Genomic DNA, 27,870 nt, shown 5'->3' on the forward strand with positions numbered 1-27,870 from the left:
ATTTTTTTTTTAAATTCTTAAAATCACCGGTTAGGGCTTATAAAACATAACCAGCCTAATTTATAAACGTAGTATAGATAGTGCATAACACTATACACTCTTTATAATGTTTTTAAACAGAAAATTGCTATTTATAAAATTTATGCAACGTTGCATAGAAGTTGTATAAGCTAAACGCGTTTTAAGGTTGTTAGAGCCTGAATAAGAATATTTTTTACTCAAATGTCATTTGAAAATCACATCAAAAAAAGAAAAAAAAAAAACAGCAATCATTTGTATATTTTTCTTTTAATTGAAGAACTCATTTTTGGCATTTGATTTGATTAATTTGAAATGAATAAAAACAAAAAATAAGAAATTGTGTTTTTTTTTAATTTTTTCCTAACTAACTTTTGTGGTGTATTCTCTATTCTTTTTCATTTTGCGTGTTGTTTTTTTTTTACATAGAAATTGATTCATGTTCGATGTACCTATGTATATCTTTTTTATTGGTGTACTTTTTTTGGATTACAAATATTTGCATGTAAAAATTTGTTATCTAGTGAAACAAATAAGGAAATGTGTTGTTTTTTTTTTAGAGATTTTCTTCCTCATAGGTATGACATCGAGAAATTTCCATTGTATATAATATACTTTAGCGACATCTTTTGGTAGATCTGCACTTCAATTTTCTGCATAAGGTTCAAACATAAAATAAACTAGCGATCCCAGCGGTGGCGACGCAAAACAGAAAATTCTACTTCATGAGAGTACTCTAAGCATTGACCTACTATATATGGACTGCTAGTCGTTTGACTTTTCCATACAAAAATTGAAAAAAAATGATTCCACATCTTTCTAGCTCTACTAGCGGTATAACCTTAGACGGCGAAAAGAGGAAACTTTTAGTGAATGACATCTGTCGTTAAAAGGTAGTGCTTTCTCTGTTTTTCTATATTTGTTCCTTTCGCACTTCGTCAAAAATGTTGCACTTATTCTCCGCTTTTTTTTAGGGCGCTAGTATCGCGAAGAAACAAGTGGAACCAACCTGAATATATGCTTCTAGCAGTCCATATATATTAAGTCAATGACTCTAAGAATAGGTGTGTTTTTTATTACAACCGGTCTTAACTGGACAAAAAAACGCAGTCTGGGCTAAGCAATTTACATGTTAAATACAACAACACCTTAGCCCCTTAGGCTTAGTTGTTTAGCCCGGAGATTTCTCTGGGCTTAACTTTTTGAAGAGTTTTAAATCTGTGCTACCAAACTAATTTTTTCATAAATTGTTTAGAATTTGTTTAAAAACGTGAAAACTCACGTTTGGAAGGACAAAATGTATTAAAATAGTTTTGCTAGCATACATTTTTGTATCTCTTTATAAGACATACATGAAAAATACAAGAAAATGACGAAAGCGAAAAATATGACAACTCTAAATTTTTGTTGTGTCTGCTGTTTTCGGAACATTCAATATACAGTGCTGCCAAGATTTCAGGTTAAGCCCCGAGGCTTTTTTTTTGTCCAGTTAAGACCGGTGGTAATAAAAAACACACCTAATATATATACAATGAACTTTCGCTCACGTTTTTCTTTTTTTTTTTGTTTTGTTTTAATTTTGTGTTTATTTTCGGAGCAGATGGAGTTATTTCATCGACAGATGGAGTTGTTTGTCGTGATTAAAAATACTAATTTTCCAGTTTTAGTACTTATTTGGACACAAACCTAGCATGACTATAGCTGCGTTCCTTTGGAAATATTTATCTATTTTTTAGTACTTAAAGCTGCTTTGAACTACTTTTTCAGTATAGCAAAGTAGATCAAAGTAGTTTTAAGTACTAAAAAGTAGATAAATATTTCCAAAGGAACGCAGCTTATAATGGATAGGAAAATGTTTTATAAATGAAAATTTATGTAACGTTGCATAAAGGCTACATAAAACCTTATGCATTGTATAACTATGAAGCTGTTTAGAGCTGTTTAGTGAAATCTAATAAATGAGACTGAATCTTTTGCATTTTATTTTTTTTAAATTAATTTTGCATTTTTTTTTTTTTTATTAATTTATGCATTTATTCTTCTTTAACAAGCCTCCAAAAGTAATTCCTTATTGCAATTGAAACCTGAAAAAAGAGCCTAAAAAACGTACGGAGTAAAAACATTTAAAACTTTGGTTTAGTTCCTTAATTTATTTTATATAAAGGCTTAACTACATACACCACTTTTTGAAAAAGTACAAAAGTGAAAATATTTTTTTCTGGCTAGCGCAATTGTTTTGTGAAAAAGAGTATACAAATTGTTTATTAGACCAAAAAATAAGCTTTCTGCATTATTTGTTTGTTTTAATTTTTCAGGCCGAAAAACTATAAAAAAATGCGTTTGAAAATTTTCACTTTTGTACTTTTCACTTTTTGAGCAAATGTAGCTTAATCCTTATAATGCTTTATGAAAAAGCTGACGGGGACCCTCTGAAATTTTTTGCGTTAGAGGGTTAGATCAGTTTTTTAACCGACTTCCAAAAAGGAGGAGCGTTATCAATTCGTCTGTAGAGTCGGTTGGGATGAATGGAAACATGGGGTAAATGGAAACGGCAGTTATTTTTGCCGTTAAAATCATTAATTAAATTCAAGAAACATAGCACTGTCTGTGCATTGTAAATCGGGTTACATTCATTCAGTTTTTAGTTATTTGTGTTTCAAAGTGAAGAGGTATCAAAAAAGTGTAAAGGCTTGGCCACACCGGAGGGTATGCGGTAGCGGTACGGGTAGAGGTAACGGTACTTGTATGAACAAAATTCCAAACTGACATATCAACGTTCAGATGTGGAATTTTTTTCATACAAATATCGTTACCGCTACCCGTACCTCTACCGCATACCCTCCGGTGTGGCCAATCCTTAAAGGCTTGGCCACACCGGAGGGTACGCGGTAGCGGTACGGGTAGCGGCAACGATATTTGTATTTAAAAAAATTCCACACCCGAACGTTGATGTGTCAGTTTGGAATTTTTTCCATACAAATACCCGTACCGTTACCTGTACCTCGACCGCGTACCCTCCGGTGTGGCCAAGCCTTAAATCTGTTTTTCTTTTAATATTTTTGTTTTATTGTGTGTTTAAATAAAGAGGTGAGTATTTTTTTTTTCAAGTGTAGTGAATTGTAAATAGCAATGTTGTTTAAACAGTTTCCCGTTTTAAGTACCTAAGGCTTTAGGGACCAATTTATTCACACTCCATTAAATTTCAAGTCGCCATTTAAAAAGGGAAATTTTAAAATTTTTCTTTCTATTTGACAGATTTCTATTATTAATGGGGACTTTAAATATAGTGGAGAGTGAATAAATTTGACCTAAGCCTAGTACGTAGATAAGGTTAAATTTTAGCTCCCATAAAAATTATCAAAAAAAAAAAATTAGCTGATTTTTCGATAACTTGTATGGCAGCTAAAATTTAGGGCGATCTGTGTACCAGGCTTTATTAGTTGGTTACAACCGCCACTTTTTGCAAAAATTGAGAAATTTTTTATTTCTATCGCCATTTTATTTTGAAAAAAACCTACAAAACTTGTTTTTAAAACGAAAGTTGTCTGCAGCATTGTTTCAAATTTTGCAATTTGGAAATTTTGTTTCTTTTTGGAAAAAGTGAAACTTTGTACTAGTGTAAAGGTTTATAAAAGAATAACGACTAATTGTATGAAAAAAATCAAAACAAAAATGCCAACATTCAGTTGTAGTACTTTGTTCATACAAATACTTGTACCACTACCGCATACCATCCGGTGTGGCCAAGCCTTAAAACGTTCATATTGGTTGAGGCGTTCACGAAAAAATCAAGAAAAACTCTGTAATGGAACAGGTACATAATAATAATAACGGTTTAATTTCTAACTAAACGTAATCGTTTACGGCCATATTATTCACTAGTTTCAAAAATACATCTGGATGTAAAGAAATTGAAATGTGAAAAATAAATCCAAATCCATAATATTCAGTATCACACAGAGAAAAAAATAGTCATTTTTAACTATTTTCATAGTTAAAATCGGGATAACTATTTTGATTTGGATTTATTTTTGACATTTGACAATTTTACATCCAGATGTATTTTTTAAACTAGTGAATGTTATGGCCGTTAGTTTCGACCGCAAGTTTAAGAAGCTTAACAATTTTATGTAACAGAATTATGCAAATAAGTGTAAACGTACCTATAAAGAAAAAATTTATTTTGGCACCACTTTATGATATTTTTCTTCCCTCTCACCATCCCTGTCCACAAAAACAAATACACCATATTCATTTTTGCTGAATACAAAAATAAACACACCATCAAAAATAAAAAAAAAATGGCTGCCGCTGAATATGTTCATCCATTGTGTACAAAATTCATCCCCGAAAAGTTGGTGTAAATTTTTGTGTAAAGTTGAAAATCCAAAGCAAAGTGAATTTTCATCTGCAAGTGAATAGTTGTGTGTTGTGGGGAATTTTATTTCCTATTCCACCATATTGTGTGTCTCGAATAAAAAATTTTTTCCTCCAGTGAAAAAATCTATTTTTTAACAAATCAAGTGCGTTTTATTAATTGTATTGTGCATAATAATATTAATAAACTATTTGTGAACGGTAAGTGATAAAAATTTTTGTGAAATTCAAATTAAATAATGGAGAAAAAACAAATTGAATAAAAAAAATTGTTCTCTCGAGGGGGGTGTGGTATCTATTCTATATTTTGTCGATTCGATTTATCACAAGTGCAATGGCTGGCTGGATCAGGCACAGCGCGTACCTTGCAATACAATTTTTTTTTTTTTTCATTTCTTTTTTTTTTGTTGTATATTGCGGGTGTAGGTACATGGAGTTGAATTTTTTTCATTTCCAAGTTTTCTTGGCTTTTTTTTTGATTGAAAAAAAAAAAAACAGGAGAAAATAATTAGGAAATGGCTGGTCCTTGAAATTCTATGTTTTCTATGATTTTTTTTGTATAGAAATTATGTTGCAAAGTAGAAATATTTGTTTTTGAATTAGTTTTTTTTTTTTTTGAGGAAAGTCCGGAAATGCCAACTTTTTTTTTGTGTGTGTGTTTCTTACGATCGCTGATTTCTTTCTTCTTTTTCTACTCTGGCTCTGGTTGCTTCTCTTGTTGACCTCTTTATCTTGTCTTGGAAAAATGGTTTTGCAAGTTTTTTTTTTCCTTGGTAGTCTCAGAAGTCAGAACAGAATATTACATATCTTAAAAATGCATATAAATTATGTTTTGCTATTTTTATTCTTTTTTTTTTTTTTTTTTAAATTTTGTCTGCTTCTTCCATCCATGTCATGGTTTTTGTTTTTTTCTTCTTATTTCTTTGACTATTGTATTGTCGCGGGGGTAAGTTGCATAGTTTTTTTTTATTGTATTTTGCAATAGACTGAGACTCGTCGTCGTTGTTGGTTTGACAAGAAGAAGAATTCTTGGAAAGACCGTGACTAATGTACAAAGTATTATTATGCTCACCTTACTTTACTTTTACCTGAGGGAGGTGTGGAAAAATAGTTTGTATAGTCAGTGCCTACTTGGCTCGCATGAACCCGGCTAAAAAGAACAAACAAACAAGAAACAAGGAAAAAAATATGTCTTGTCTTTTTACTACAAACACAACACTTTGTAACTTGAGTCTCTCTTTTCTTTTTTTTTTTTTTTTGTGTAAAAATGGAGTGAGTCTGTGAGGATAGAAAAGTAAGGAATTAAATTAATGGAAAAAAAGTAGTATACCTGCGCCTTTGTCTTGATTGAATATTGAATAGAATTCTTTTTTTTTTCGTTTCTGCATTAAGGAAAGGTGCCTTCAATATGTGGTATTGAAAATAAGGAAGAAAAATTCTTTCATTAAAAAGGATTATAGGTAGGATAAATCCTTAATAAAATATTGAATGTACAGAGAAAATTCTATTCGTTAGGACAGGTACTTTACTTAGATACATGTAAGAACTCATTTTGTTTGATTTGTTTACTTTGGTTAATGGTATTTGTATTTTTAAATAAAAATAAAAAAAAAAAAATAAAGAAGTAGAATTCTGTATCAAAGAATTTAATAATGGCAACAAAATCATTAGAGTATTGGAGCTTGAATAACATTTTCATCTACGAGTAGAAAAAATTGTTATTTTCATACTCGGACACATTGATTTGTAGCCAAGTCAATAAACAACTATAAAGCATACCATTATTTTCATTTTCTTTTGTTTGAATTCCTTTGTAAACTTAGACCTCAAAACTTGATGAAAGTGATGAAAATAAAAAAAAAAAAAAAAATAATTTTATGTCGCAAGACTTTTTGAGTGTTCGCAAATAATTGGTTTACTTTGTGACTTACGACTTAGGACGGTTCTACAAAACCATTGTAGATTTGCACCTTAACCATCAAAAATCTCCATCCAGCTCTATCCTTAGGCACCTGCTTCCAGTTTCGCACGCCAAGTTACTTGCGTGCGCCACCTAAGACAAAAGTCTTCCTCAATTGCCAGCCAACCCTTTTATTTAATTCAAGCGAGTTCATACAAAATGTAAAAGTTCGAAACATTAGAATGTTTTTTTACCATTTATTCTGCCAAATATTGACCATTAGACAATTTATTCCACTAAATAAGACATTCAGCCCTATTTTGAATGAAAACTCCCAGAGCAGAGAAATGTTTTCGAGAAAAGGCTGCCAATCAAAAATCTTCCGGAAATTTTGCCCTTCTCCCGAACACATTTACCCAGGAGTTTTCATTTCAAATAAGGCTGATTATTCAAGGGAGTAATGCAATCGACTATGCTCCGAGGACGGCTGTTTAGTCGAAACAAATCATAAAATAAATAATTAAAAAACAAGACTATGTATAAGAAGACGTTTTATGACTTAAATACGCCTTCACAGAAGTATAATCAACTTTTTTCTGAGATCGCTTATTCTTTACAGCTAAAAGTATTCTTTAAGAAATCAACGCAGCATCAAAACAAAATATGTAATAACAGAGAATCAGACCTTGCTGCAAGTTCGATATAGAACACACTGCTTCATTATTTTTGTTTTTCACAAAAAAGACACCAATTCAATGCAAAAATATAAAAAAAAAAAAAACTAATGAACGATTGTAACCAATACCATTACCACTACAAAGCATATCCTTAATACTCGGACCATCGAAAGTCTAAAATTTTAAAACTATATTCGACTAAAGTTTAAGAACACCTGTCATGCACGAACTACTCCTCACCAGTGTTGTCAAGCATAACGATTTATGTATTTCTGAAATTCTGAAATTAATCCCAATGGTATTATTCCTCGTATTACTGTAATTCAAAATTCTATATGATCAAAATTTTGTATAATGATATAGGTTACTGCATGATTAAAAATATGTATTTTAAAATACGTACCAGTAACCCAATTTAAAAGCTTAAGGAAATTGTTCATCATTATTAACCCTCTGTAGGAACACCTCTTTTTTGTGACGTGATAGGCACACGGGTGCGAATTTGGTTCATACTTTTTCATGTCACTACAACTTTTTTCGGTCTCAATATTTTATAGAGAATCATACAGTGGTGGCAAAATAATTAGAAACATCCTCCTATGTTTACAAAATGTTACTTTTTTATTACTATAAATACAAAATATTTAACAAATTTTTAGCAAACACAAGTGATGATATAATCCTTGTAACATTTTAAGAAAAAAAATTTAGAATTTATCCAACAAAAGAAAAATATTGCAAAAAATCTAAAATGTAGTCCAGTTTTGTGTGGAAATATAATTAGAAACACTGAGGAAAAACTACTAAGAAATATCCTGTTTTTGATTTTTAGCATTTACATTTGCCAAACTTGGTCAATTAATTAAACGTACAATTAATAAAAAGGGCTATCGCCAATTAATTTCTATTAGTTGGTTAATGTGGTTGCAGTCCTCGAAAAATGCCACATGTTCCAAAAAAATAATAAAACGTCCTTAACAATATTCCTGACACACCAACCTGTTATATTTTAGAAAAAGAAGTTGCAATAAAAAGGAGATCCTTAGTAAAACATCAAGCTCTTCAAATACCTCTGTTAAAAAATATTTCTAATATTTTTTATTCATATTATGAACATACAAACATTTTGAAAAGAAAGAGCGTGTTTCTAATTATTTTTCCACCACTGTATATGAAAATGATGTAGAATTTTCCGAGGAATTCGAATATTGTTTTCACAATTCCAAAAAAAATATTTTCACCCTAAGAAAGAGACTTTTTTGTGACCACTTTTTTGAAAAATCGTAATTTTTTATTTTTGTCCTGCCAAATTCGCACCCGTGTGCCGAAAGTAGTTAACGAGAAGGGAGCAAAATTATAACAAAAAAGGAATGCTACACACATTTCTTCGGGAGTTTTCATTCTGAATAAGACTGAGAAACTATTGTTTAAGTGAAGTTTTTAAGATTGTTTTGGTGTGTTGTATAGACGGAGTTAAATTCATATGATAAAAAATGCTGTAATCTGAAAAATCGTTTTGATATCTGAGTGCGTGTAAACGCACGCCTTTTAATATTAGCAAAACGATTTTTCAGCCAATTTACAGCATTTTAAAATACGGATTTTTGATATACAACATTTTACCCACCAGAATTTTGGAAATACAGAATAATGCATTGTAGTATTCTAGTCATACAGTGTTTTGTACATACAGAATTTTAAAATACAGTTCGGTCTTCCTTTCCCACTTTTAATCCCATGACGTTAAACAAAAATAACCTTGAAAAAAAGGCAGTACAAAATGGGTTTAGTAAGCTATTACTCAGTTAAACTGGACTTTCTGAGCTAACGAATAATAAGAACAAAAACCTATAACTGTAGAACTATTTGGTGGACTAAGTTGGACTTTTTAAAAGGAGAAAGCTCACATACATACCGGCAAGTTGTATTCAGAGTCAAAATGTTGAAGTTTTGGTCTCTTCGCCATACTTGCCTGATATGAATAGTAAAAAAACGTTCGGAGTTGGCTCTAGTGGAAAGTTTACGAATAAAGAAGGTTGTTTAGAAACAAAAATTTCTTAATTGAAGTTCTAAATTCATTTTGGACAAAGATTTCATTCGACTATTTGGGTTCACTTTATGATTCTCTGCATGATAGTTCATGTAAATCAACAAAAATTATATTAAGAGCCATTTTCTTCACTATTGCTCAACTTGAAGCAAACTCGAGAGTAGGCAAACTGGAGAGTTGACTTCAACTCCAAGGTTGAAACAAAAGTTGAACATTTTGTTTTCTTCACTTTTAAAATACAGAACTTGGCCAACAACAAAAACACGGATGCCAATCAGACTTCTTTTTTTCCATCGCACTTGAGTATTGAACTCAGACCAAGCGAGTTCAGAGGCTAGTACACTTAGGACTAGTTTACTTTTCTCCAACTTTTTCGGTTATTTCTCATGTTAGCGATGAAAAAAAAAATGGTTAGATTCGTCTTCAGCACCTAAAAAATCGTAAAGTTAGCTTACACTCCAAAATTATTGAACCCCAAAATTTGTAAAAAAAATCCGATTAAAAGGTCAATTTTGATCAAACTTTAAAATTCTTAAACAAAGTTTGGTTTGCATTAAAACTTTTATGTTCAAAACTGTGCTATCCATATAATAAACTTCAGTTGCTTTGAGGCTCAGGTTGGATTAACTTAAAGACTTGAAACTTGTTTTCATTTTTATTTATTAACAACAAAAAAGCCTCTATTTGCACACAAAATCAAAAATTTTCCAAATTAAATCCGCCCTAATGTAAAATCTTTGTGAGTCTGAATATATGGTACATTCTTTCCATAGTAATTAATGTTGTAGAGATGAAGTTCTAAGGACCCTTGTACATTACAAACCAGCTTTTTTGATTTCCAACCCAGATACTTAAATTCACTTATAAAACCCTTCATTGAGGTGTAAATTGGACTGAATGAATAATACATTTTACAAGGAAGGATTTTGGTTTTACATTAAATTACCTTTGAATGCAATTCGAATTGTCCAGTTGTTATTCCTTTTTTTACCTTCAATATGTTTATTTTCTTTTGTTTGAAACTACAAGCCAATGACAAAATTAAGTTTTCCATTTCAGCAAACAATTTCAATTTTTATGAACGAATTTTTAAAAACATTATTTTCTTTTATTATATTTTCAGGTGTGGTGTGAAACGCCTAAATCACCATGAGTTATTTGCCTCCCCAAAATCGAACCAGTAAGTACATACACATACATACAAAGATACCTTCATATTCAACAACTGCTGCATGCTTTTTAATTTAACCTAAAACAAACACTTCATTCTCGATCCGACGACGCACGTTGTGCATATTCTCTTTGTGTTAAGATTTTTTCTCATCGTTGCATAATTAATTGATTTCTTTTTCTTTATTTTATCATGAAAATCCATTTGGTTTCTTTTTTTTTTTGAAAGTAAAAAAAAAAAAAAAAATCTCACCCAATTGGTGTTTTAAGAGTTCTAACTTGAGGCTAAAGCCTTGTACAAAAAAAAAATCAGAGAAAAAATAATGCAAATTTGGGTCTCTTGAGCAATTGCACACGCCTCAGAGTACTCTCCGACCATGCCGTCGTCGTTCCCTGGCCTTTATTTTTTTTTTTTGCATTATTTTCCCTTTACATTTATGTGCCTGTGCATGGAATCTATTTGCTTTCTAACACAAAAAGGCAAAAATTATGCCAACTTGTGAAAATGTTCCCGCCATAAATGATTAAGCCCCATTCTATTCGTTCTTTTTTTCAATCATGTACTCATTCTGGGAAAAATGGACGAACAAACGGAAGGATGGGAAAAAATCCTTTTGGCTGAATAAACTTGCAGCAGAAGGATGAATAACAAAAAAAAAAAAGAGAGAAATTGTGATAAAAAAAAATAAAACAAAGTAAAGCCCCTAAAACAAGAAAAAAAGAATTAAACTGCTTGTGCTGTAATAGAAACTAAGTGCTATGTATGTAGCTTACACTGCAGTCGTGCACTTGGTTGAATTAATTCATCTAACACTGTCGCGTCTCGTCACAGTCCTTGTCGTCATCATAATTTTTCAGTTTTTTTTTCTGCATCCTTTATCCTTCTCTCTCATCGTTTGCGTATTATTCCTTGCAATAGGAGAGTAAGTGCACTGCTGAGCAAAGCGGGACAGAGTTCCTCCGAGAACACACCACCAACAAAACAAGAGAACCCAAGGGGGAGGTTATGAAAATCACCTCCACCCACCTACTTTTTCCCGCTTCCCATTAATTCTGTCGTCGCATGTGTCAAAGGGATTTTGATTGTCAACAGGGATTTTTTCTGCTTTCTATAAATTTGAAAAAAAAAAGTAAAAAAAAATATGAAAAATGGGAAAAATTGGGTGGCGGTCGGTGGCGAGAAAGAGGTGGAAAAAGTTTACGTAAGTTGAGTCCTTCGGCTGCGCCTTTCTGTTGCGTTCCGCAGTGTTTACAGAAATACATATAGTATATATATAATATATCCAAAGTGGAATGAATATTTCCCATCACCTTTAGGTACATTTATACTCCATTTATGTGTATTATGAGAGAAGGAAATCTCTCTATGTATATTCGCAGGGCTTGCATAATACATTGCTTGCGGTATTTTTGCGCCATTTCAAATTTACATTTGATTGGTCTTTTTGTGTGCTGTTATTGTTGCTAAGCTAAAGATCTTTTTGTGTTGCTGTTGTTGTTATAATTTCACAACCAGATGAACTTTAATAATGAATAAACATAAGTCTAATGTGTACCAAATATATGCTTACAACCACTCATGTCGAGTAATTGTTTCGGAACAAATAAATCTTTAAATTGCCAAAGGCACCTGTAGATCACTTTTATCGTATTCTTTTTAGGAAAAAAAAAAGCGAAGGACTGTGAACCCTTTTTTGGTTGCTTAAAATTTATGTTATACATTTTCAAAATTTACAAAAAGGTCCTTGAAAATATGTTAAAGTTTGTTAAAGTTTTTTAATTTTGTTTGAGAAATCTCTTAACATGTGTACATCCTGTACATGGTTAATCTTTTAATGAGTAAAGTTCTCATTCACAAAATATCATAATATTTAACTTGGTCAAATCATCCAGTTAATACTTACATTGACTTCATAAACTATTTTATAATTTTCCCTTGCTTTTCGCTGCACTGACCTCAAATCCTATATCAGATTAGCCAGCGCTGACACATTAGATGGACATTAGATGTGATTTAAGTTTGGGACAACTGCCCGAAAAATCACAAAAAAAGCACATGCGTTTTACAATTACACAAAATTACGAAGACGTTACGGCAATATACTGATAGATGCAACAATTCGTGCGGTGACGCATCGGGTTTTGGGAACCTATGAGTCTTTTTTCCCGCGAGAACGACATGCGATGCCGGGAATCACCGCAAAAATGTGTGCTTCCTTAATATAATTATTGTGTGTAATGTTAATTCGAGCATCAAGTCCTATTGTCTTAGAAATACGAGGTAGTAGTTTGTAGTGAAGTTAGATGAGAAATCAGCAACCCTTATTAGTAAAAACCAACAAAACTAAACTAAACTCTGGATAAGATAAGGGTGCTTTCATAAATCCATGATTGCGCAAGTCTGACAAATGTCATAAATATAAAACTCAAATATTTGCGGCTCAAATATAAAATTTCTCCTGCATTCCGAATTCATACTCAAAAACTGAGAGAAATATTTAAACTCTGTCCATCAATTTTTGAAAACTAAATGACTACGATACATTAATTACAAATGTACAGGACTTTAATAAGATCAATGATAGCACAAAGGCAAAAGAACTTCATTGAGTATTTGTTGGAGAAGGCATCTCAAAATCTAGACGTCTGTCTGGAAATTGGGACCATAATGTAACATTGCAAAAATAGTACCTATTATGATTTCTCAAGTGATTTGCATATCGTCGGTGAAACCAGAAAAGTGTGTTACTCCATTTTAGCAAATTTTATAGGAGAGCAAAAAAACAAAATCTTTTTGAAGGCATTTGTATGAGTTTTTATTTTCTAATTTGCTAATAAAATAAAAACTATGAATGTTTATGTTGAATATTTCAAATAATTGGTCAAATTATCATTAATTCAAACTATGAATTTTAAGGGGATTCTGAGTTTAAGGAACGGTAGATATTAGGTTTGTCTAACAGATGGTATTCAAATCTAATTTTCAGAAAATTTGGAGTTACACACTTTTCTGGTTTCACCGACGATATTGTGTTGTTAGATGCATCAACTTGATCTGCTAAGAACATTACCTGGAAAAGTACGTTCGAATGATCTTGGACTTGGACCAATAAGAGTAAGATGTCTCGCCCGAGGCACGAGTCAGTACTTTGATCTTTATTAAATTCCTTGACTTCCTGTGGTTATTGCAACAAGCACATTAATGCATAAAAAAGATCCCCTGAACTCCAATTAAAAAATAATAAACAAAAACCAAAAAGAAACAAATACTTGCAAAGACATAATACCTATTTTTTCATGCGAATCGCTACAAAAAAAAAATTGTCGAATCTAATGAATTGGGTAAATTATAAACTATTCGCTGTCTTAAAAATTACTTTGACACATTAGCTGTGTTTTTTTTTTTGGCATTGCTATCCGTATCCTCACTTGGCGTTTACATGCATTACAACAACTACACGGAGCTGCCAATAGGAATAGAAGCTAAACCAAGCTGCAGATAGAATTTTGACGAATGGTATAAGTATGCGTTTTCCTTTCTCTTGGTGCGTGCATATACATTTTTGTTTAGTGTTGATATTTGGGAAATCCTACTGCGGGTAGCTTTGCCAAAGAAATACGCCTATTGTTCTTATTATTGTGACTGCATTGCGAGTAGAACTTCGTGTTTTACTAATTGTAATAACACGCCATGAGCCTTTGCCAAATCGTTCGCCTTAAGTCGAACGTTCGACTCGCGAGTCATAACAGGGACGGTAATGTAGATGGGTGGCTTCAAACATGAAACAATCCGAAATTGGTAGGCTTGTTGACTTATTCAACATTTTTTCCTTTTTTTTTTTTTTATAGAAACTATACGGAAAAATACTGCTCGGCTTGGTTTCTCGCAATATAACTTTATTAGCTCATGAGCTTTTTCAGCCCAAAAAACAGCGATTGCAAAGCTATACGTCCTTTGTACACAAATTAAGTATGGCTACCAAAAGTTTATAATGGTAATGAAATCTGATGATTCCAACTTTAATTCCCTTTAACGACAAGAACATAACTGTTTGCTTCTGAATCTATGTTGAAAAAAACACAATATTTACATCTCCCTTCTTTTCATCGATGTCATTAGTATTTTTATATGTCGTATACATTTTGTGCGATCACGAACTGATGAAATTTCGATTGTCAATTTTAATCACCATTCAAATTGAGAAAATTCTCAAGTAAATGCTTGAGCGATCGCTTACAATCTACTCAGATGTGCCATTGACAAAAAACTCAAATTGAGTTGCCTAGTTGCTTTCTTTATTAATCTTTAATTTGAAATGCTGAATTGAAGATTTTTTTTTGCATTGAAAAAACTCTAAATGATTGCAAAGCAAAAACTTACAATGCATCTCAACATTTTAATTTCAATTGAGATTAATATGATAAGTTTCAAAAACCTTAAAAAAAAGTCAAAACTAAATTTTTTTAACCCTTCTTTTTTCAGAAAATTTTTACGTTTTCGAAACTATTAGTCTCAAAAAGCTGATTAAAAATTTGCAAGAAGATAACTACTTATAATGATTTTTTTGCCATTTTAAATATCCTTTACCAAATTAATTAAAATAGTTTGTTTAGCTAGGTGAATGTTATTTTAAGCGCTGAGGCTTGTAATTTCATCCAACAGCTCCCAAAAGTGTACAAATATTTGATATCAAAGGTACCAACATTCAATACAGTACTCATACGCACTACATTCAAGTATCATATTCACATGAAAGCAAAATGCACTCACTCATGAAATACTCACCGACATCAACATAAGATTTCAATAAAAAAAAATAAAATAAAAATAAAAATAAAACATCATAAAAAAGAAGAAAAAACAATCTCCAATGCGGTTACAAAATTATTTCAAACTGCATTACTTTCACATACACACAAATACATACGAGCATATGTATAGAAAAGCTCAATAATATATAAAACTGTAATTATTGTAATGCGTCTGATAAAATAAAAAAAAAAAGAGCACACCACCTAACCCCCTCATCCACATCGACATCATACAACAGTCACTAGGAATATGCTGCGGTAGCTTTGCACTTTTAATGGAACCCATCTTCAGAAGAGTAATATTCTCAAGTGGTACGATTCACAGTCGAATACATTTTCTACTCTACAACCTCTCATCGATTTATTGTTGTCGTGTTCCTATTGTTATTATACTTTTCCCTTTAATATCGTTCGTCTTTCTTGTATATTGCATTGTAGACTTCTCTTTAATGATGATATTTTCTTCTTTTAGTGCCGCATAATCAATACAATCCACCGGACTTACCAATGGTATCGTCTAAGGAGCAAACGCTTATGTGGCAACAAAACTCCTATTTGGGTGATTCTGGTATTCATTCGGGTGCAGTGACGCAAGTGCCCTCATTGAGCGGCAAGGAAGATGAAGAAATGGAAGGTGACCCATTGATGTTTGATCTGGACCAGGGTTTCCCCCAGAACTTTACCCAAGACCAAGTTGATGATATGAACCAGCAATTGAGCCAGACACGTTCCCAACGTGTCCGAGCAGCAATGTTCCCCGAGACACTTGAAGAAGGCATTGAGATCCCTTCGACCCAGTTCGATCCCCAACAACCCACAGCTGTTCAGCGTTTATCTGAACCATCACAAATGCTTAAACATGCCGTGGTCAATCTAATTAATTACCAAGATGACGCTGAACTTGCTACTCGAGCAATTCCCGAACTCATCAAGCTATTGAATGATGAAGATCAAGTTGTTGTTTCGCAGGCTGCTATGATGGTCCATCAATTGTCGAAGAAGGAAGCTTCTCGTCATGCCATCATGAATAGTCCACAAATGGTGGCTGCTTTAGTTCGCGCCATTTCAAACAGCAACGATCTGGAGACAACCAAAGGAGCCGTTGGTACTCTACATAATTTGTCGCACCATCGACAAGGCTTGTTGGCCATCTTCAAGAGCGGTGGCATTCCAGCTTTGGTTAAATTGCTCTCTTCGCCTGTTGAATCTGTTCTCTTTTATGCCATTACCACTTTGCACAATTTGCTTCTGCACCAGGATGGGTCAAAAATGGCCGTGCGTCTAGCTGGAGGTCTCCAGAAGATGGTTACCCTGTTGCAGCGTAACAATGTGAAATTCTTAGCCATTGTCACTGATTGCTTGCAAATTCTGGCTTATGGCAATCAAGAGAGCAAGTTGATAATTTTGGCTTCCGGTGGACCCAATGAATTGGTACGCATAATGCGCTCATACGACTACGAGAAACTCTTGTGGACAACATCAAGAGTGTTGAAAGTCTTGTCTGTCTGTTCAAGCAATAAACCAGCTATTGTTGATGCTGGTGGTATGCAAGCTCTGGCTATGCATTTGGGCAATCCATCACAGCGTTTGGTGCAGAATTGTCTCTGGACTTTGCGAAATTTGTCTGACGCAGCAACCAAAGTCGAGGGGCTAGAGGCACTTCTTCAGAGCTTGGTTCAAGTTTTGGCTTCCACAGATGTTAATGTTGTTACTTGTGCAGCTGGCATACTCTCTAACTTGACTTGCAACAACCAACGTAACAAGGCAACTGTTTGCCAAGTGGGTGGAGTCGATGCACTTGTTCGTACCATCATCAATGCCGGTGATCGTGAAGAGATCACCGAACCAGCAGTTTGTGCTTTACGTCATTTAACTTCGCGTCATGTTGACTCAGAGCTGGCACAAAATGCAGTTCGTTTGAATTATGGATTGTCAGTTATTGTTAAGCTGTTGCATCCACCATCGCGTTGGCCGTTGATTAAAGCAGTTATTGGTTTAATTCGTAACCTGGCACTTTGTCCAGCAAATCATGCACCGTTGCGCGAGCATGGTGCCATACATCACTTGGTTAGACTCCTGATGAGAGCTTTCCAAGACACAGAAAGGGTAAGTTGTTAAAACTTATTTATTCAGAAGATGTTCTTTATTCTTTTCTTTTTTGTGTTTTGCAGCAACGATCTTCGGTTGCAAGCACAGGCTCTCAACAACCGAGTGCATATGCTGATGGTGTTCGCATGGAGGAAATAGTTGAAGGCACTGTTGGTGCATTACATATTCTCGCTAGAGAATCACACAATAGAGCACTTATTCGCCAGCAGGCGGTTATTCCGATCTTTGTTCGCTTGTTATTCAACGAAATTGAAAATATTCAGGTAAGTTTTTTTTTGTTGTATTTGATAAGAATGAAGAAGATAAACCTTACAAAAACTTTTTATCAATTATAAATAGCGCGTTGCTGCTGGAGTACTTTGTGAGTTAGCTGCTGATAAAGAAGGAGCAGAGATAATCGAACAAGAAGGTGCCACTGGGCCCTTAACCGATTTATTGCATTCAAGAAACGAAGGTGTAGCTACTTATGCTGCAGCCGTTCTATTCCGCATGAGCGAAGACAAACCACAAGATTATAAGAAACGTTTGTCTATTGAGCTAACAAATTCTCTTTTAAGAGAAGATAACAACATATGGGGCAATGCTGATCTCGGAATGGGACCAGACTTACAGGTATATAAATTGTTTTTTTCTTTTGTTTTGAAAAAGAGAAAAAAAATTATAACAAAACACTGATTAGGAAATGAAGTAGAACAAAATACAAAATGTAGAAATATCAGTGATTTAGAAGATTAGTAGGAAGCTCAATACCCTCTTCGTCGCTAGAATGTATTATTCCATTATTTGGTTTGTTTACTCCCTCTCTGTAAACACATAAACAAACACTCATGATTCAAAAGATGTCGGTCGGTAGTTAACAATATTTTTTTAGAAGTTTTTTTTTATTTTGATAGCAGGATAATATTTATTTTTTAAGTAAACACAAAAAATTAAAAAAAAAACACACATTTTTTTATGTCACAATTGGATATCCACAAATACAAAATTTAATGTGGTGGCACTTTCTTTAAATATCACATTTTTAGGGTTAGCAGGCTTAAATTTTAAACAGCTTACCTTGACAAATGTAATTACGAATAATATTCTTTTTAATGCACATTCCTTGCTTTCGTATTTATATACATATTTGAGTTCTTCAAAAACCGAATATAATTATGGGCGAATGAAGACAAGAATATTGATAAAAACCATTTCCTCAACTGTCAGACAGTCCAAACTTGTTGATAGATGTCGCAATGAACTAAGAGATCCAAGCCCAACGAAGACAAGTACCTTTAGCTGGGTCCCAGGATACTGTGATATATACGGCGAACACTTCTTCGACGAGTTAGATGAAGTCTCGTCCTTGTCAATAAAGAACATCATGAAATTTATTCAAATTTCGGGATAGTTCAGGTAGGCACCCAATACCTTAAATTCCTCTAAACCCATTCCTTATTTATGCAAACCCTTCACAACCTAACCCCTGGGTAGCACCCCGTACGATCTAATCTAATGATTGCCAGCTGATCCAAAAAAAAGGTCTAGATGAAGCTGTAAAGAGCATACTATATGTGTAAAGACACTTCTTCTTCACACTGAAATTCGATGGCTTTCTAGAAGTATTTACTGTTTATATTGTTGTGATCTGTAGCCTGTAGTAGATCACAACTTAAAAAATTTTTGTGACTCAAGTTTTGACTATGGGCTGTAAATCTCATTTTAAAACCATCATTAATCAAACAATTTCATTTATCCTAATGTGAATTAGTGCAGTATTGATTTTGAAGTATTGTAATTAAATTTGTATACCATTGAATGTTGAGGTTTCAAAATATATTTGGAACTTGTGTAAGGTTCCATAGCCTGATATATTTACGAACTGCTGCGCTGGTCTATTGTAGGTATTACCCCGTCTTTAAATCGGTCCAGCGTGCACATTTGCAGGCCAACCAGCCAAACATCCATGTCGATTATGTAATTTCTGTTGTTTGCACAGGCTTTCAAGGAATCTCTATATAAATAAATGCATAATATAAAAAAATATATTACATACTTGCATTTAAGTTCACATTCACACACATTCGTTAATGCATTTGTTAAGGTCTGAAATGTATACAAACAAGGAAGAGCTGTTCACAGTAGTTACATCTTTTGTAGTAAAACTAAATATCTAGCAAATAATTTTTTTTTTTTTATTTTATATTTATATTTTAAATTATTATTTTATTTATTTTTTGATTTATTTTTTCTTTTTATTTTATTTTTATGTTGGAAACAAAATTTTCTCCACGATTTTTAACAATTATCACAAATTATACATAAAAAAAATAATCTCCCTTCTCTGTGCACCTGTATTATTCGGGCTTTGACTTTAAAATAAAATCACAACAAAATCAACGACAACAACCATAAATGTTAAACACAAAATAAAAATATAATAACTTATTTGTTATTGTTGTTGACGGGAAAACCTATCACTTCCACTGACTAATTCAATAAAAATACAATAAAATAGGATATGCTTGGACCAGAACAAGCATATGAGGGCTTGTATGGGCAAGGCCCTCCGAGCGTTCACAGCTCACATGGAGGTCGAGCATTTCAACAAGGTACGTACAATAGAAACGAGTTGCATGTCAATCTCACTATAGTTTGAATATTAATCATTTAATTTTAAAAATAAAATAAAAAAATCGTTCCGAAACAAAAATCATTTATAAAAATCGATTTAAAAAAATAACATTTTCACATTATTACCACTATTCTATTATCATTAACATAATTTTACTAAAAAAACGATCAAATGCACATAAAGAAATAATAATAAAGTTACCACACATACTACACACATTGCACTACTGATTTTGAAAAAAATAAAAACAAACTAAACATTTTTTAGACAAAAACAAAATACTAAACGTAAGTTGATCTAAAAAATAAAACAAGAATTTAAAATAGAATCTACTGCACATTCTAAATCAAAATGCAGTGAAAACAAAAGTTTTTTTAACGTTTGATTTTCGTTGTTCATCCCCATCCTCCACTTTATAATAATAATCACCCACCCCATAATTATTAATATTAATAAAAAATTATGTTCTCACACGTTTATGTAGGATATTTTTGTGAAGAATTAAAATTGAGTTTACTAATGAATGTTGTCAGCATAATATAAATAAATATATTTCCCTTCTTTTTTTTTCTCTTAATTTTTATATCAAAAAAAAAAAACACTTCATCGAAATTTATCACAAAAAGAACTACCTGTTATTATTATTGGCGACGACGCGATGAACAACTACGATGAATATTATTATCGTATGGTTGAATAGCAAACTTTTAATGAATTAGATAAAAACAGTTAATAAAAAATAAACACACTACATATTTGGAATCTTACACAACTTACTTGGCTGAAAACAAAATAAAATTGTCTCTTCCTGACAGGTATTCCAAAAAAAAAAAAGTCTAAGCAAATTACGAGTAACTCAAAAACAACACTTGACACGAAAATGCGCACATGTAAAATTTGAAGAGTTGAGACTGATTGCATATTTGTGTAGACTTTAGGGTTGTTTAAAAAAAAGGAAGATTTCAAAATCTGGGAATTGGAACATTAAGAAGGTTTTCTTTTTTTCTTTTAATTCGCATATAAATTTCTTTGGCTTTATTCGACAAAGGAATTCTGTTTTATTTTTGTTTGTGGTTAAATGAAAACAAGCATAGTTTAAGTGGATGTAGGCAAAAGTTTCCTGAGTCTTCAACGCAAGCTCTATTTTCAAGGACTTCCCTGTTTATAATTTTGGGGCAAGGAGCCGTAAACTTTACATTTTATGTTTTTAACGATGGCATTTGCATTACTAATTAAATAAAATGCAGGTCCCTGACCAAGGTAGCACAATAGTCTATTACGGCAGTCCCAATCAAAGCTCATGAAAATTATTCTCTGCCCTGTTCAACAACCCGACTTAAACCATTCTCCAAACAATTTCGGCTAGTTTAATACGACAATGAACCGCCGGTTTTTTCAAATTTATTCAACCAAAAAAAAATTAGTGACACAGGTTTGGCCAGAAGCAGGGTGTAGTTTTGGAACGATGACAACTCTCGAAACGGACGGATTTATTGATGACGAACTTTGCAATCGAAATAAGGACAATGTATTTCGGATCTGCACGTGGAATGTTAGGTCACTAAATAGAACACGTGCAGCCGAGAAACTAGCTTAGCCCCTTGGCTGTTGTTAAGCAGACATAACTGCCATCCAAGAAGTGCGTAAGAAGAGCCGACAAAAAATGTGCGGTAAAACCTTTGTCCTGAACCTGGCTAAAACCTTTCCACAAGCAATTATTAATATCAAAATGGTACCAAATAATCATTTTGGAAAACAAGTGATCTTCAAATCGCCATTCTAACAAAATTCAATTGTGGAACCAGGAAAAATGGGACTAACCTTATATTGTTTATAAGGGCACTAACATCTTAACTATTCCACACAAGGTTGTGGTTTTGGGTTCAAAACCAGCCTACTCCAACTGGATATATCTTCAGGATTACTACCTCTTTCGAGTTGAAAACAAAAACACAGAGCTTTTTCTTCATAATTGCTTTGTAAACCAAGGTTATCATTTGTTGTACAAGAACCGACATAAAAAAAACCAATTAGGATATAATAAATAAAAATCAACTTAAATGTTCCAATTTCTAGTGATTGCCGTAAATTAAATACTGAACACATACACAACGCACAGTACAAAGCTAGATCCATCCCTTTAAATAAATTAAATAATTAAGTAGCTTACCCCTCCAGTATTACTAAATTTTGCAGATTGTCCCTCTGTATTATTAAAAATCGTTGAAATTATCATTATCATTACGTTAACATTATAAATTCATCTTAACTATTAGTTCTATTTTTAGTTTCTTTAAGTTCGTTGCAACATTAATTTTATTCTTTCTTCGTTTTATTATTTAAAAAATCATATCAAATTTATATCAAGCGTAGGTAAACATTTATTTATTTGTTATGCTTCCTCTCGCAGAATTATCATCTCAACGACCACTTATCATTCAAACAAAAAAAATATTTAACCATTTATTGAAGTATAATGTAGATGAAACTAATATCACCAAGTCATTTAGCTGAGTTTAATTTCTTTCTGTTCTAAATAAAAAAAATTTAATTAAAACATAAAATTCTTCCAGTTTTATCTGCAACCAAAAAAACGAACGAATTTAACTAATAAATACGTTTTTTTTATCTTCTTTTTTCTGTCTCTCCATTGGATTTTTTGTTTTTATTTTATTTTCTAATTTATAATTATAGCTAAGCCAGCCTAACATATATCATCACTAAAACATAATTCAAAAGTTTGTTCAACTGATTAAATAAATTTTTGGACAAAGAATTAAATTTAAAAAAGAAAAAAACCGAATTTTTAGTAATATTAAAAAAAATTAAAATACAAAAAAAAATTAATAATTTTAATTTTGTGTAGGAGAAAAAAAAACAAAAAGCAAACAAAATATTATTATCGTCTTAAAGATAATAAAAATTAAAATGATGAAACAGTATTTATCTTAGCTTAAGAAAAAAAAAATGTAACAAAAAAAAAACAGCACTTACGAAAAAAAAATAATATAAAAACACATGAACTTCACCGATCTCCTCCTTCCTCTCGACTTCTATCATTTTGAAAAGAATGACAAGCAAAGCAAAACGGCGTACAATAGGTGATTACCAATTAAAAAATCTACTAAATATTTTGTACAAAATTTGTTATATTCTCTTAGATATATAATTTTATTTTGTTTTGCTTATTATCATCAAATTTTTTCGGTTCAATTTTTATTTTCATTTTGGAAGCTAGATTTAATTTTTTGTTTTAATTCAATAATTTCCTATACGGAATTATATAATTTAATTTATTTAGTCAGTAAAAATATTAATTTATTTATAATTATATATTTTATTTTTTTTTTTAAACTCCCAATTGCTGTTTGTGTATAAGTGTGCATTATATTTTTTGTTTTTAATTTGTAGTTTGAACTCCTGCACAATAAACAAAACTTGCTATAAATATGATTATAGTAAGATTTTTCACGCATCTTGCATGGTTTTAATGTGTGTTTATTTCAGAAACTGTTTTGATTTTTATATTGATTAATTTATTTATTTACTTTATGTATAACATTGCTAAGAGGTTTTTAAGCGCTAACAAATGCACTAAACAGAACAACAACAACCTTAAAAGAGGTAAATACTTTTCTATGAGTATGAGAATTTTCTTGAATAAAATTTAAGTGATAAACATTTAAAAAGGTCATGATAAAATATCTAGAGAAAATGTTCGAGTTTGAACTCTGTCTTTGAACAACTTTGTGCACATTTGATTGTACACTTTAATTGATCACCGTGTATGTTTTTTTTTAAGCTCCATATTGATGCAACATTTAAGCGTCACAATTCACAAAAATTGAAATCACTAATCCGTGTACCAAACCCTCGGGCTGTTTCGGGCTCGTCAACCTTCATACATTAGAGAATACATTTAATCGACAATTTCAGATGTGAGCCATTTGTGTTTGAACGACCAAAAATAGTTAAACCTTGGTTGAAGACTACCCATATAACTGACTATCACAATTTAATGTATTCTTCATAAAAATTTGAATATGTATTTAAAATATAGAATTAATTCTTATACCTTTAGCATAAGATAAGGTTTGCTAAACATTTAAGTAACCATACACAGGGTCCCCTAAATACAATAATAATTTTCCATACTGAAAACTGTGAAAAACAATCTTATGGCGGCCTCTCATTTATTCGATATTTTCTTAATCACAATCCGGAGGATTTAATGCAGTTCGTCATGAAATTTCGAAAACTTGACGCTTTTCAAAACAAAAAAAAAAAATCCAATCCTTGGAGTGATTGAAAACCTGAACTTGAATTCCAAAAGGGTAAATTTGGTTTGCAAAGGCTAAGTAATTTTGAACTTATGTAGGTCTAACTTAGTGTGAGTCCTAAAGCTATTATAAACGTTAAACAAAGCTCTTTGCCATAGTGAATTTGTTTAGAATAAAATAAAAATAAGTCAAAACTTTTGCAAGAACTATGTATTAATATTGTCCATTGTGTAAAAAAAATCAACTTCCTAAATATTCTCCTACTTCCACACTCATCTCAGATTTATTCTTCCAATTAAAAAAATCTTTCAGTCCTCAAATATCACTCCGTGAAAATTGTGTCTCCAGTTGAATGGCGTAAAATCACCCTTATTTTGAAATTGAGTAAAACTTCAAAAGTTCTTTAAATTAAAATAAATTAGCCCTATTGTGAGCTTCACGTCTACAATCCGAAATAAATATTTTTGAAAGTTGCACCCGAATGGTACTCGCATTTTCCGCTGAACTGGTTTCAAAATTGTGTTAATAACAACCTCTGTGTAGTTCCAAAAAAAAAAAAAAAAAAAAAACAATGGCGACAAATCACACTATTTTGGTGACGTCATAAAAATGCGATGCAATTTTTTTGAGGCAAGAGGTTATTCTTTCCCATATAAGACTTCGGACCACCAAATGGAAGACCTTATAAATTTTGATTTGACACAATGGGTAGTTTTTTGAGAAGTCCAATTTCTTATGAATATTATTATTATTATATTATTTATCAAGCCCTCATGGCAATACAATTGTCTGTTATGAATATTATTATTATATTATTTATCAAGCCCTCATGGCAATAATTGTCTGTTATATAAAAAAAAAGTGCAAATGCAAACGCTAATTAGACCAATAATCTTTTTTGTAAATCGAATAGATACATAATTCAAAACAAGCATGTATATTATACTTTAACTTGAATGAATTTCATTCAACATTTTGAATGTTTTTTAATTTTAATTTATGCAAATTTGCGTTGCTCATGTGTGTGTATATATATTTTTTTTAATTTCATGAATGATATTAATTTACATAAACATTTAATGCAAACATCTTAATTTTTTTTTTTTTAATACTTTGTGGTCTCTTTTATGTTCTCAAAGTGAAAAAAAAATTAAATTTTTCATTAAAACATGTAACTCGTAAAAATTCGTTCACATGTCGGAGTATTAACCTAAAGTTTATTACTCTAACAAAGTAACAACAAAAATGGTGTTAAAAAAAAAAACAACAAACAAAACATATTTCCATGCCCAAGGCTATCAGGGATTTTTCATTAAACAATCCTCCTTCATGTGAAAGAAAATTGTCCGAGTATACTTGTTGTAAAGAGATACAAAATTATTTGCCATCAAGAATGAAACTTATTTCTGTTTTTTTTTTCTGACTTCTTTTTCTTTTCTTCTTCTTTCTTGTGTATGAACATTTAATTACAACAGGATATGATACTCTACCAATAGATTCGATGCAAGGCCTGGAGATAAGCAGTCCCGTAGGAGCTACACCGGGTGGTGCACCTACCTCGCCCTATTCTATGGACATGGACGTTGGTGAGATTGGAGCTGGAGAGCTGAACTTTGATTTGGACGCTATGCCAACTCCACCAAATGACAACAACAATTTGGCTGCTTGGTACGACACTGATTGTTAAATTTCAAAAAAATCATTGAAAATCAAAAAAATAAAAACAAAACAGACAGAGAAGCCCATACATTAAAATTTTATTAAACAAAAAAAAGAAAAACATTTATATATTTCATATATTTTAATCATTTATTATTATACATTATGTTTTAGATGTATTCAAATTTTTATCTAAAGATTTTTTTCTTTCTTTTATTCTATTTTATAAGAAAATTGATACGAAACTTATATTAACACACGCAATCTTGAATAAAAAAAAAATATTTTTTTTTGTCAATTAGTATTAAAAATTGGTTTTTATTTTTTGATATTGAGTTGATAATTTGCAGTGAAAATTTTTTTTAATTTTTTTGTACAAAAGAAGTACGAATGTGGATTCACAGATTTATGTTTTAGAGGTCGGTATTCTCACAGATTTCAAAACTTAGGAGCCTTTTTAGCATATTCGGCATGGAAAAGGAGTGAATATTATGAGTGAGCTTATACAACTTATAATATAAGTGGTCTCGACCACTCTGACATTAAAATAGCTCACTCCGAAAATTGAAGAGTCGTTTATGAGTACTTGAAGTATACCGGCCTCAGAATAAAATTTTTAACGCCATATACTTTAAATGTGATTTTTTTTGGTTCAAGGATGGTGAGTACGAGTAGCAAACTTTCATCATCCGAACCCAAGCTAAATGTTCAAAAAAAAAAACATCTGAATTTTGAAATGTTTTCTTTGAAATCTGGAATTTTTTTTTCAAAAAAACTTTTTCATTCTGATTCTGTCGCGAATCTTAATCGGAATTAGTTTTTGAGAAATAAAAAAATTGTATGAAATCGCTGGCTAAGAATTATAGGGTTGTATGTCTGCAGGGGTTTCCATAATACATACAACCCTATAATTCTCAGCCAGTGAAATGACACCCGAATTCCCCTAGAAAACTGACGGGGGAAAATCCAGCATCATTCTATTCTGTTGTTTCCATGAAAATATGGGGGTTTTCTATATTTGTGAAATCCATTCACTTTTGCATAAATCTTCGATACTACGTGTAAAATAAACTTGAGATCTCATCTTCAGCGTACAGCTAGGGTTTATATTTATTTTCACTTGCACTTGATTTTTTTTTAATTCGAATTTGAAATTCCTTTCGAAATTTCTCTCCGGATTGACATTTCGGATAACTTTTTCCATAAAATATTACGCAGCTGTGTGACGGAAGCGTGAAGTACATTTTAATATCACATTGCTTATTTACCAGCGGACAAGCAAGACGCTGCAGCGCGCTGCCTAAAATATTAAATTTTTTGTCGAAATACGATTAATAATTTAGAAGTTATGATGGAACCTATGAGCATATATACCAATCAAATACAAACATAACTTTTCTCTGGCTTTGCCGTAAAATAAAAATTAGCAGCATTTTGTTAGCAAAACTTAAAGGTATCTAATAGGTCTGATTGAATTAACCTTTCGTTTCAGATGTTAAATTTCTAATGATCAAGCAAGGTATGGCGTTATTATACTTTTTGAGTCGATTATCACAAACTTGCATCATTCGATGCCCAAACTTCAAATTTTAAAAAATCCTTAATGGATAGTTGCTGAATCGCTGAATCACTTCACTGAACCTTTATCAGCCTCTTTTCGCAGAAGCATCGCAAATAGCGGATATAATTATTAAGTGGCGCCCAATTTGCGTCTATTATAAACCGTACAATTTGCATTTAATTAATTCTATTTAAATGTGAAAAGTAACTGGGAGCAAAAATTTCGCTAACCTTATTAACTGGATCATTTTCATCTGTTCATATTTAATTTGTTGTATTAAGGAATCTGTGCACCTACTTAATTTACCGTTTGATTTTGATTTTCACTTGTGTATATTTCCAAGAGCTTTTAGTGTTGAAAACAAAACAGAAAAATTAAATGCAATAATACAAATAAAAGCTTAAATGGCGCCCGGTTTGGGTCCCTAGATGTTATTGATTAACTTTTAAAAGTAAATAAAACTTATTGAAAGTTACTTAAATTTCCTTATTTAAGTTTTAAATTGTTTACAACACAAGGTAACAGGGTATGTATTGTTAAAATGAGAGAGATAATATTAAATATTTTAAGGGATTAAAAGCAAACAATGACTTATTAATACCTTTTTTTCAAATTTTTATTTATATTCTTTAGCCTGAGATAT

At 31.7% G+C, this 27,870-nt stretch overlaps 1 protein-coding gene across 7 annotated transcripts; it reads left to right on the plus strand.

Annotated features, from left to right (window-relative positions):
- The first annotated feature begins 4,359 nt into the window (after positions 1–4,359).
- LOC129908588 (armadillo segment polarity protein) lies at positions 4,360–26,791 on the plus strand. Of its 7 annotated transcripts, none has more exons than XR_008771301.1 (8): positions 4,361–4,596; positions 10,146–10,202; positions 15,477–17,110; positions 17,176–17,376; positions 17,453–17,725; positions 19,611–19,704; positions 22,422–22,828; positions 25,504–25,631. XR_008771301.1 is itself a non-coding variant. In XM_055985199.1 (7 exons), the coding sequence occupies exons 2-7, from the start codon at positions 10,172–10,174 to the stop codon at positions 25,692–25,694; spliced, it is 2,424 nt and encodes an 807-aa protein (XP_055841174.1). In that variant the 5' UTR covers positions 4,360–4,596; positions 10,146–10,171; the 3' UTR covers positions 25,695–26,791. The 7 variants fall into 7 exon arrangements, 4 of the variants coding, with proteins under 4 accessions (XP_055841174.1, XP_055841175.1, XP_055841176.1 ...); XR_008771300.1 differs by having other exon boundaries at positions 25,483–25,611; XR_008771302.1 differs by lacking the exon at positions 19,611–19,704 and having other exon boundaries at positions 4,360–4,596.
- Positions 26,792–27,870: the final 1,079 nt, after the last annotated feature.

The sequence above is a fragment of the Episyrphus balteatus genome, chromosome 2 (assembly GCF_945859705.1).
Source record: "Episyrphus balteatus chromosome 2, idEpiBalt1.1, whole genome shotgun sequence".
NCBI classification, from domain to species: domain Eukaryota; kingdom Metazoa; phylum Arthropoda; class Insecta; order Diptera; family Syrphidae; genus Episyrphus; species Episyrphus balteatus.